Source organism: Pteropus medius, unplaced genomic scaffold, assembly GCF_902729225.1.
Source record: "Pteropus medius unplaced genomic scaffold, Ma_sr-lr_union100, whole genome shotgun sequence".
NCBI classification, from domain to species: domain Eukaryota; kingdom Metazoa; phylum Chordata; class Mammalia; order Chiroptera; family Pteropodidae; genus Pteropus; species Pteropus medius.
Window position 1 is genome coordinate 7,117,398 of NW_024349803.1, and position 12,619 is coordinate 7,130,016.

General features: G+C 38.7%; 1 protein-coding gene across 1 annotated transcript; it reads left to right on the forward strand.

Moving 5' to 3' along the window:
* The first annotated feature begins 4,055 nt into the window (after window positions 1-4,055).
* On the forward strand, window positions 4,056-10,929 carry SRPRB (SRP receptor subunit beta). The gene is made up of 6 exons (XM_039837175.1): window positions 4,056-4,275; window positions 4,865-4,959; window positions 5,812-5,889; window positions 8,292-8,374; window positions 9,500-9,636; window positions 10,731-10,929. The coding sequence occupies exons 1-6, from the start codon at window positions 4,122-4,124 to the stop codon at window positions 10,787-10,789; spliced, it is 606 nt and encodes a 201-aa protein (XP_039693109.1). The 5' UTR covers window positions 4,056-4,121; the 3' UTR covers window positions 10,790-10,929.
* Window positions 10,930-12,619: the final 1,690 nt, after the last annotated feature.

Sequence of the window (12,619 nt, forward strand, 5' to 3'; positions counted from 1 at the left end):
TTGCCCCTTCTCAGTCAAGCTCCTGAAATGTAGAGGCTCACTCTTTCCACACCTCACTTATTATTATGACTGAACATATAGAAATAAGTCTTTTGCTCCACTTACTTCCCTGCAGCTGCAGTGGCTAAGGTCACTATCTTTTTGCCAACTAAGAAAACCAAGTTTAGTCCTTTCAGTCCTGAGTCTGTTTACTGCACTTGATACAGCTGACTACTCACTCTTCCTTGGAACTCTCCCCAGCTTCTGTCACAGCCTCTCTCTGCTTTGATTCCTACCTCTCTCTGTGCATTTGTGGCCTCATTGTGGGCTCATCTTGTCAGCCCTGAAATTGTAGGGAGATCTTCCTGGGGTTCTTCTCTTCTGGCTTTCCAGTTCCTCCCTAAGCAATGTGAATGCCCCCTGCTCCCAGCGGTCCATACTCATACCTCCTCCTGTCTGTGTATCTGTACTGTGGGGTTCTCACAGCAACCAGAAGTCCAAAAAATCAAAAACAAGTGGTCATCCTGCCCCTCCCTCCCTCTCCTGTTTCCCTAACCCAACTGTTGCCTCCTCATATTTCACATCAGCTAAAGTCATGGTCTTCTACCCTCCCAGGAACCGTAAGCAAGGGGTCAAAATTTAATTTACTGTTTTCCGCCATTTCATGTCCAATGTCAGCAAGTTCTGTTGATTTGCCTTCTAAACAACTCTCCAGTTTGCCCCTTTATTTCCTAACTCCTATCACAGCTTCAATTTACACTTGGGGCAGAGCTGCAGATAGGGGGGTTTCTGAACCCAACAGTCCATGTCTCTTAACTTTCTAGCATCCAAGGAAATAGGACCCTGGGTCTACTTTGCGGTCAAGACCTGATGTTGACTTTCTTATACACAGCCCTACTTTACTTTGAGCCTATCAACACTCTGCCTTATAATATTAATATTCACCTAAACTCCATCTTCACTTCAAATCCTGCAACTCTTCCTTTGGGGACTGTCTTATTTCGATGAGTCAATAAACCGAAATTTGTCAACAAAGTACAGAGCACCTACCATGAGCCTGACACTGTTCTAGGGATCGCAAATACAGCAGTCCATGCTATAGTCCCTGGTATTTTTATTTATTCTTCTCTCTAGACTGCCTTCTTATATATGTACAGAAACGTTCTGAAATAATGTTCACCGGAAACTATAGGCATAAAAATTGAGGTAATTTGTAGCTTTCTTCTTTAATCTTTCATTATTGCTTGAGTTTTTAATATAAGTATGTCTCATTTTAATTCTTTTTAAAAAATCCTCTAAATATTTTTTCGAGACAGAGTAAAAGAGATAAACCAGAGTAGGGGAATCATGTGATTGGTGTTCCTGAGTCTGAGGTAGGTTCCATAGGGGAGGAGGGAAAAATGTTTCTAGTGAATGAGACGTTATAATTAATGAAAGAGAAAGAAAAATTGTCTCACTATGTTTGTTTCATTGCAACTCTCTTATCTGCTGCTATTTGAATCAAGGAGCAAAATACTCTCAGCAAGCTGCAGTCTGTATCTGCATGTCCTTCCTCTGCATTCATCCCCACAGAGCTCCTGGAAGACTGTGGTGTCCATGAGGTGGAGCTGTGAGGACAGGAAGCAGCTGATCTCAGCCTCTCCTGCTATCATTCCTTAGAATGGCAGCACCACCTTGTGTCTTGAATGTGGAAGGTGTGCACATTTCTTCTGCTTTCATAATACCCAGGAAACGAATTGGAAAAAAATATCTATAAATAGATATATAGAGAGAGACAGAGATAGATATAGATATGACTGTGTGTTGTTAAACCTTTCCTTATTCCCAAATTTCATCATGAAGGCATCACTTTTTCATTTGCTAAACTCTAGAAATTCTTACATGGTTAGGACAATTATGGTATGTGTTCTCCATGTCTGGCCCTCCCTTCTTCTCTGCACTTTTAGTTTCTAACAGAGGAATCAATGGTTATTATAAAGGAGATGTGTGTGTGTGTGTGTGTGTGTGTGTGTGTGTGTGTTGGGTGGTGGATACAGAGCAAGGATCAGGACTGTAAGAAAGAAAAGAAATACAATGTGGTAAGATTACTGTTGTTTCTGAAAGTTTTAATTGACAATGCTAATTTAAAATAAAGTAGTTGGTTTACTCATTTCAACCTCACATTCTGAACATCTTTTCTTAATCTGGAGTCCCTATTGCCTACATTTAGCAACAAAAATGCCTGAGAAATGAATTGTACTATGTTAGAGCATACAGTTAAACATAAGGAAGTCGAAGTGCCTGGCATTAATGGATAAATTACTTAACCCTGCATCGGTTTGCCCTCTGTAAAACTGGGATCATGAGTCACCGTGAAAATTAAACAGATTAATAAATTTGGGACAATGTCTGACAGTAGCAGCACTCATGAATATTCACAGTTATTCTCATTATCTATCCTCTTCACCTACTACTTTCTTGCTTCCATATACAAGTCCCACCTCCACCTTCACCCTACTGTTCCCCCTGAGCTCACTTTTCATTCAAGCCCTCATCACAGGACCCTATCTGTTTTAAGAGATGCTGCTGACCACTTCCAGAACATGTTTTACTCCTGTGTCACTGATTCTTCCTTTTTAGGCTTCTTTATGGGTTCCTTTCTTCTTCTCACTCTTCATACTTACCATGATCTTAGTGACCATTTGTTTACATATGACTCCCAAATGAAAATCTAGCACCTATTGCTGAAACTTTACATTTGTTTCTTGTATCATCTACATGATATAAGATTTTTGATTTCCCAAAGGCACCTGAAACTCAATATACATAAAAGAGAGGCAATTTTCATTCTGGCTACGTCCCCAGCTCCAAAATTTCTCCAACTGAGTCTTCCAATTCACTTTATGCACTCTGATATTCCCAGTAACCCACACCAATGGCTTCAGCATGTCTAATTAATTAATTACCACATTCTATGTACTTCCTTTCTAAACAGCTCTCAAATCTGTGCCATCCTTTCCACACCTACCTCTGTTCCTGGTTCAGACCCTGTGTATATTTTGTCAAAACACTGCAACAGCCCCCTCTTCCCAGCTAGTCACCCTGTCTACAGTCCTTTCTCCCTCAAATGATAGTTCTGCATTGACCTGCCAATCACCTATGTCACCCCCAAATGAAACTTTTTATTGCATTCTGTATAAAGTCTAGGTTCCTCAGCATAGCACACGTCCCTTCAGGTCTGATTCCTGCCAACGTCTCCTGCTTCATCTCCTGCTACTTCTGTTGAAATGACATCTGCTTAATGACAGAGACTGCAAACTGGCAGTCCCTAGGCTGGCCACTTCTGGCCTGATAAAGTGTTTTATTTGGGTCACACATTTTTTAATGTTTTCCATTACTTGTTGGAATTTGAAAAGTGAAGAATTTCCCATAAAAATCTTGCTTTTTGGCTTCTCTTAAAAAACGGGAAGAACTGACCATCTTGGTCCCACATACCTGCCTGGCAGAGTTCTGGCTGTTCCTCTGGGCAGGAATGACAGCTGCAATTTTCAAAGGCTCCATCCCTCCTATTGATTTTCCTGGCTGCTTCCTTTAATGGAGACCTTTTAGCAGCCCTGGATTTACAGTGTATGGACACTGAATTGCTCGTTTTCTTTTGTAGAGAGCACTCTTTCTCCTTTAATGCCGGCAGAAGCTGTCACCCTTCATGGCTCATTTCCGGTCACTTTCCCCCAGGAGCTTTTATAGCACCATACAGCCTCTGTCACATCCCATGCCACATTATATTCAGGTGAAATGTTTGTGTAATGCTTGAATTCCTCACAAGACTCACCTCATAAAGGGAGCGATGGAAATCCTCAGTGGAGATTTCTTGAGCCACTAATTTTATTCATCCACCATTCTGTCAAAAACCATGAAGAGGGCGGCGACATTTGACTCATAGCTTAAACTTTAAGACTTAAAGGATACGTGTGTCACTAGAGAAATCAATACGAGCAGTGTCCAAGAAAACTACATCTCCCGTCAGGACCTTCCGAATCACGGCCCTCGAACAAAAAAATCCAACTTAGAAACTACCACTCCCGTGATGCTCCGCTTCAGACGTCTGCGTAGAGCTCAGGGACACGTTGCGCTTTGCGGCGCCGGAGACCACGCATCTCAGCATGGCTTCCGTGGACTCTCGGCGAACGGGGAATGATGGCGGTGTCGGGGGTGCCTTCCAGCCCTACTTAGACTCCTTGCGGCAGGAGTTGCAGCAGAGGGATCAGACGCTGCTGTCTGTCGTGGTGGCGTTTCTCGTGGTGCTGCTGACGCTAGGTAAGGAGGCGGCGGGTGGTTATGGCGGATGCAGGGCGGGCGAGTCCGCGCTTGGACTGGAAGGATGCGGGGCGGAGAAGGCACCTGGGAGGGCGTCTAGAGAGGGAGACTCACCCCTTATGTCACCCTACCCTCTACTTGAAGCAACAGGATCCCGTGCAACCCCAAGAGTGATGTCTCGGTCTTTGGGGCACGGGTTATTTTTTCTTCATCCGCCCCTGTTTTGCCTGTGCTCATTGTTTCTTCCCTTCCGTTGATTTTAATACCAAGACTCACAAGGTCTCTACTTCAGGTTTGAGCGTCTTGCGTATGGGAGCTGGGATAGAAAGTTAATAAAACAGAATTGCACTTGAGGAGTCCACAGTGAGGGTAGGGGGTGCAGACAGAAAAGTCGACAATTGGTAGAGGCTGCCACTCAGCGGGGTCCCTAACAACAATAACGATTATAATGGTGATAATAACAATAAAAAGTAGTTCCAGATGATCGAGGTGTTCTGTGGTAGACTTCTGTTAATTTCTCCACCCAACTATAACACGCATATTATTAATAATCAAGGTATAATTTGGGATATTTTTCTCTATTCCACAGTGTTCTGGAAGTTCATCCGGAGCAGAAGGAGCAGTCACAGAGCTGTTCTTCTTGTTGGCCTTTGTGACTCCGGGAAAACGTTGCTCTTTGTCAGAGTAAATGCTTTGGTTTACATCTCTCCTAAACTTGATAGAAAATTTTAGGGCATCTCATTATTCCTGTATGGTTTACTTTGGAAAAGAAGCCGATGCTGACACTGGAGAGTTAATTTTTGACTCAGTGGGGGAGAGAGGGGCAAAAAGATTCTTGAAAACTCATAAACTGGAATTTTTTGACCATTTCTGTTTTCTTGCACTTGCCAGATACTGATATTTAGTCCTTATCCCATTTAAAGGTTTTTTTGTAACTCTCTTAATGCCTAGAATAGCTGAAGAAGTAGAAGACAATGATCTGTATATGGTGTATAATTTCTTGTATAATCTACTCTCTTGGGATCTTGTCAAAGAAATTTTTTAAAAAGGTGATTCTTTGACATATTGGGCTACTTAGGCTTCATTTCACTAATATTTATTTTTAATCTACTTAGTATTTTTAACTGCTTTTTTGTTTGTTTTCTTGCTTTGGAGAGTAGCAGAGGTCTTTATTATCTTCCTTTTGAGCATATAAATTATTTCCCTTCTAAAGAAATATATTCTTTAATCATTTTTAATCATTAAAAATGTTTATTGAATGTTGGTAAATCTGGCCACTAACCATTTGAAACTATTATTTGAAAATAATAGTTTGAAACTAATTGTGAATTTTCCCCCTTCTCTTGGGAATCGGGATGAAGTTTGCAATTAGATTTTTCTAAAAGTAAAGGGAAAAAAATCAGTATGGTTCTCCTCAGCTATTGTAAGCAACATTCATTTATTTGACCAGACATCTAAGAGTTAGGACAGAATTACTCTTCAGGTTTGCTATTTAGATGTTTACTCTGATCACCTCTGTATTCTTTTTTTTTATAGTTGTTAACAGGCCTTTACAGAGACACTCAGACTTCCATCACTGACAGCTCTGCTGCTTACAGAGTCAACAATACCAGGGTGAGGGGTTCCTAAAACCTTGGGAGTCTGACAGCTTTACTTTACTTTGGTGTGTCAGGAAGGGACATTTCTAGGATAAATTATACTGAGGGTGTAGCTTATTTTTACGGATACATATAGCCCATGTGACAAATTCTGCTCTTGACCATCCAAGCAGCAGATTTAATCATGGCCTCTGCCTTGTAACCTCCTGTGCACTGATGTTACATCACACTGTATTAGTTTACAATTTTACCATAAGTTCTTAAGGATGAGCATTAAGTCCTTTTCTATTTATGTTTTGATATATAATACATGTACATGGGACAAAAATTTAAAAGAATATTTGTTGAAAAGTATTTTGCCTTTCCTGTCCTTACTACCCAGTCTTCTCTTAAGAGGTAATAACTTTCCATTTTCCTGGGTACCCTTCCACAGTCTATATGTATATGAACATATCTGTATATCCGTTAGATTTTTCTTTTTAATATTCTGTTCAGCCCATTATTTTATTTATTTATAATTTACTTCTTTAATTTAACAATATGACTGATAATTTGATTTTTGTTTTTTCTCCCTCATTTGGACCTGGTTGATTTATGAGCTGCATAGAATTCTGTCATGTGGCTGTACCATGCAATTAAGTTCTTATTTAATAAGAGCCCTGTTAATAGACATTTAGTTTGTTGTTGTAATCTTTTGCTTTTACAAATAGTCTTGCAGTGGATATCTTAAAGAGTATACGTGAGTATATTTCAAAAAAATACCAATAAGGAATCACAAGAAGGACTTTTTATGTACTTGTGTAGCTCCAGAAGGTCGTTAGTGACCACCAAGCCAATTATAATGCTTAATAAGTATTTAATGAGTGAGTGGAGGAAGTCTGGTGGGTGGCTGATTAGAGAGGTAGATGTAGATATAGATGAATTTGATGGTGATATTAAAGACCTTGTCCCCTTTTCCTTGTGTTATCCCTATTTTTCTGGTGCCTCCAGAATTAAACGTAAGCAAAGAGAAAGAGATCCATTTAAATGTCTTAGAGATATATTTGCTTTTTTCATTAATGGCACTCTTTCTGGTTCAGTCCTTTTAAAACTCCCAAGGATTCAGGTTTTGAAATTTTAGATTTGGGAGATCGTCAATTCTTGAGGCAGTTGTATCAGATGTTTTAAGTGAGGTGTTCCAGGGTATGCCTTAGACCTGTACTTTCCAATAGAGTTGCTTCTGGCCACTTGTGACTACTGAGCACCTGCAGTGTGACCACTCCAAATTGAGCATGCTATTGAGACTTGCATATTTCCACTGAGTATGTTGAACATTCCTCCCTTCTTTTTTTACTCCTCTCATCCCCCTTATGTTTTAGATCTAGTCTCTCTCTCCCAAGATAATAATGGATATAGTAATGTATCTTCTGGATTGTTTTTGTAGTGTGTAGTGCAGTGCTGATTATATTTGGTAGTGAGTCTCAACTGGAGGTCCCTAGATTCTTACCAGTATTTAAAAAAAAAAGGCCAATACACATCGTATATTTACCCATAAAAGACTGCACAGACTAAGTGACAGGAAACCATGAATTCAGGTGTAATTATATAAGATCTGTACATAATGTTGACTCCCTCCTGCTGAATAGTGGTTAAGCCTGGCTGTGGATAAAGTAGAACGTCCAAGAAATGATCCAGAGGTCTGATACATGCGCCAGGGCATCTGTGAGTCTTATCATTGAGCATAGTTACATCTACATTGAACCTGAGCTCAAAAATGAAGGCCTGGAATGAAAAGCACTTAATGAGTCTGCTCAGTAGGGGCACAACCCCTCCCTGTTTCAATGACATTATCTGGATCAAGAATTGACACAAAATATCAACAGAGTTGGAACAAATGATATGTCTAGTATATCAATACTTAAATTATGATGAAAATGTAAAAATGTTTTGTTATAAAGATTGGGGGTCCCTGTAATGGTAGCATGCTTTATGACAAAATATAGATTCTTATATTATTTCATTTGTGAATATTCATTACTGTTATTCACATGTATTTGCTTTTATTCACACCAGTGTATTTCCCTAGCCTCAGATGGACCCCAGACTACCCCAGACAGGGTCATGTTTCTCATGTACCCTAAGAACATTTATCAAAGTCGTGATTTTACATTTACATATTTACAAATTTACATTTATGTATATGTAATTTTACATTGTGTTGATTTTTCTGATTATATTATAAGCCTTGTTAGGGATAATATCTTTTTACTTGTGATTTATAAACACAAGATATTTACTGAACATTTGATTAATTAATTATAGTGAACATTTTTTTTGATTAGTTGGCTACTCATGTGATACCTGAAATCATATATGAAAGGCTTATGTTATGAACATGAATCAGGACTGAAACATTAATGTTCTTGCCGCTGTCCTTAGGGCACTAGTCTGACCTTGATTGACCTCCCTGGCCACGAGAGCTTGAGACTTCAGTTCTTAGAGCGGTTTAAGGCTTCAGCCAGGTAAGTAGGAAGTGGAATGGGCTTGTCTGAAATCTGTATATAAAGGCCACCCATGTTGTTTGCTCTGGTGGTGTTCAGAAGGCAGCTTGATATCCTAGAGTGGAAAGAGCATGGACCTCCATGAACCCTGGGGTCAGCCATTTCTGAGTGGCATGCCTACGTTTGCTAGGATTTCATGAGAATTTTATGAGATAATGTTTGAAAGTGTTACTGTGTTGGTACACTTTTTTGTGTACCATCTTACCTTGCATTCTCCTAGGCATGATGTTCCTTCCACTCCTTTGTGCCTTGCACAGACTACTTTCCAGACAGTCCGTGCCCCAATTTTTAGTCTGGCTAAAATTCAGCTCAACTGTTATATCCTCCCTTAAGTCTTCTTGACTTGGTCTCATGTAAATGATCTTCCTCTTTGTTCCTATGACAGCGAGTACATAGATCTGTCTTTGTATTTTATCACACAGTTTTGTTTATGGCATTTTCCTTGTCTTTGAGAGCAGGCATCATTTCCTGTTGTCTTCATAGATACAGTCATTGATAAATAGTGGTACCCAGTAGTCCTTTGTTAAGTGAGCACAGTGTGTCCTCTGCATCCATAGGTTCCTCATCCTCTGGTTTAGCCAACTGTGGGTTCAGCCAACCAAAGATTGAAAATATTTGAGGGGAAAATGTTATGCTGTTGCTGATGTGTATGTGCTATGTAGTTAGACCTGTGGTGGTTGTGTCTGTACTAAACATGTACAGACTTTTTTCCTTGTCATTTTCCCCTAAACAACACATAACAACTCTTTTCATAGCATTTACATTGTATTACATATTAAAACTAATCTAGAGGTGATTTAAAATTACGGGAGGATGTGCATAGGTTATATGCAAATACTATACCATTTTATATAAGGGACTTGAACATCCGTGGAGTTTGGTATCCATTGCGGGGGGTGGAACCTGGAACCAGTCCTGCTGCAGATACAGTGCAATGACTGTTGTTGTGTGACCACATGTGCACATACCTGCATGTGAGTCTGTTATTCATTAGGATTGAATTGGACAAAATTAAGGATATAGTTTTTCAACATAATGCTGCACTATTGCATGCTCACATCCTTGTTTTTCTTTTTCCCCCTCCAGAGCTGTTGTGTTTGTTGTGGATAGTGCAGCCTTTCAGCGAGAGGTGAAAGATGTGGCCGAGTTTCTGTATCAAGTTCTCATTGACAGTATGAGTTTGAAGAACACACCGTCATTCTTAATTGCCTGCAATAAGCAAGGTGCCATCTGTTTTTTGGCTCTAATAACTGACATTTTTTTCTGAGATTGCAACTAAGAATTACTATAGTTATTACCTACAATTGTTATTATTTGGTTGAGAGGCAGTTGCTAATGAACTATAAACTGAAGGATTTTTAAGTCTTAAAGTATTTACTCCTGCATTTTCATTAGTCTTAATAGGCTGTTCTAAGGAATGACAAAGGAATCATGTTACTTTACCTAGTTAAGTTCCTCCAATTGACAGTTCGTCATATCAGGTAAACAGTTGTGGAGGAACAGATGAAGTCTCTCAAACTAGTTTACCATCTACCATATTTCATCAAAGGGAGTTTGCACTAGTTGTTTTTCTTTAGCCCAATAACCATTAAAAATGTTTAATCACACCCAACAAACCAGGCTTCAGTTTCATTACCTCTAAAATAAAATAAACTAGTTGATCTTTACAGGCCTCTTTCAGATCTAAGATTCTGATTCTCTGAAAAGCCCAACTCATTTCTCAGAAGTGATCAGGTAATAATGCTAACAACGCCTAATCAAGAATTGGTCTTTGCATCATTACCTGACCTTCTCTTTATTTCTTCTATTTAGCGTGAGGAGAAGAGGTAATATTTTTTTGGCTTCTGCTGTATATCCAGCCAGCACTTGTTTCTTACCAATGTGCACTTGATGCTGTAACATACCATCTTCGTATCAGCTGGAAATGTGCTTGGTTTACTTTTATGTGACAGGTTATTTCTGTTGGAGGGAAGGCTCTTGTTACAATCATAAAGCTGACAGGTTTTCTTTTTGTTACACTGGCTGGATTTATATATATGTTGATTTAAAAGATCTAACGTGTGGAAAACTTTGATGATAGAGCTAGTCAATTTTAGAGTCACTAGCTTACTATATTTATAAGCATTATTGTAGGAAAACCCATACATGCAAATATAAAGCTTACTTTGATAATGAAGCCACTAGTGATAAGAAGCTCTTTAAAAAAGGGAGTAGGGGAAGAAACTTAATGGTTTAAATGGGTATTTTCCATGTGTGCAAGAAGTTTTGGGAAAAGACCCTTTCCGGTTTAAACTACAACGTCTTTATTTCTTTACAGACATTACAATGGCAAAATCAGCAAAGTTAATTCAGCAACAGCTTGAGAAGGAACTGTAAGTATGAATAAATCCTACTGGTTAATTCTGTATTGTAACACTTAGGAAATGGCTGCCTGAGGTCTTTAGTATACAATTATCACAGCCTGAGGTTAGTGTGAAATATACTTGTTAAATAACTGAAAAAAAGAATTAATGGAATTATAAAAAGCATTAATAGAATATTTATAATTTAAATTTTTATGGAAAAAAAGTCTGAGGTTATTGAGACTGTAAGCTCAATTTATTTCCCCACTGTTTGTAACTCCTTTGTAGTAGATGTGAAAGGTCTTAGAAACTAAAAAATTTGAAAGCCATGGAAATTTTTGTTGACAGCATAAGAAAGGAACACTTTGAAAGAATATAAAAATCTATGATTCTGTTTTGTAGCTTGATTATTTTCAAACTATGTGGCAATATTATTTAGCTTGATTTTGGTGTTTAAAAATTTATAAATTGAGCTATACAGCCTTTTGAATTTTAAGGAATCTAGCAAGTCCTCGTGTTCTGCCAGTTTGTAAGCTAGCTGACAGCTCGCTTACATAGGGGATACCATCTAGCATTGTAATAAACAAGTAATGTTTTCTTACTGCTGTTGTGTAAGGAGTTTTTTATGAAAGAAAAGAATCTGATGAGGAAAACTGTATAAATTCAGCTTTTAGAACATTTTCCCCCACTACGATTTACTTACTCATTTATTCATTTAACAAGCACTCGTGCTTCATCTAGTGTGTGCCATGCTCTGCACTTGGGATGTGGCTGTAGGAAGAAGGGTGATGTAGTTCTGTACGCAGGAGCTTAAGAGTCTAGTAGAATATGTTTTGCTTCAGAGGCTGACAAACTCCTCCTTTGAGTGTGCAAGCAAAGAGTCGTTTTATATTTTTAAAGGGCAGGTAAAAAAAAAAAGGAAAATATATGCAGATGTTATATGTCATCCACAAGCCCAAAATATTTAATTTATTGCTCTTTACAGAAAAATTTTACCAGCCCTGGTCTTTGGTCTGGCATTTTCTGTGGCATCTTTTTTTCCCCTTTTAATTGAGAATGACACATTTATTTCTACATGCTTTAAATGTTTTAATATATAAATAGAAGAGTAAAGTAAGCCATTTAATCAGATTTATCAAAGACATCATGCTTCAAATTGAACATCAAAAGAAAAATTTTAAACCCATTTAATGAAATATATAATTGGCATGTTAAAAGTTGTACATACAGCTCAATGCATTTGGGGATAATTGTACACCTATAAAACCATCACCACCATCAAGGCCATAAAAATATCCATTACTTCCAAAGTTTCCTCCTGCCCTCTTTAAATTTGTGTATGAGTGTTTTAGGAGAACACAACATAAGATCTACCTATTAGCAGATTTTAAGTATATAATGTATTATTGTTAGATATAGACTATGCTGTGTGATAGAGCTCTAGCACTTATTTATTTGCATAACTAAAACTTTATACCCTTTGACCATAAACTCTCCATTTCCCCCTCCCTGCTGTCCTTGGTAACTACCAGGCTATTCTTTGATTTTATGTGTTTGACTCTTTTAGATTGCATATATAAGTTTGATCATATAGTATTTATCTTACTGTGTCCATGTCTTTTATTTCCGTTAGCATAATGTCCTCTAGGTCAAGGGTCCCCTGGGCCACAGATCGGTACTGGTGCGTGGCCTGTTAGGAACTGGGCTGCCCAGCAGGAAGTGAGCGGTGGGCAAGCGAGTGAAGCTTCATTTGTATTCGCAGCTGCTCCCCAGTGCTAGCATCACCACCTCAGCTCTACCTTAAATCATTAGGCATTAGATTCTCATAGGAGAATTGGTCCCTGGTGCCAGAAAGGTTGTATAT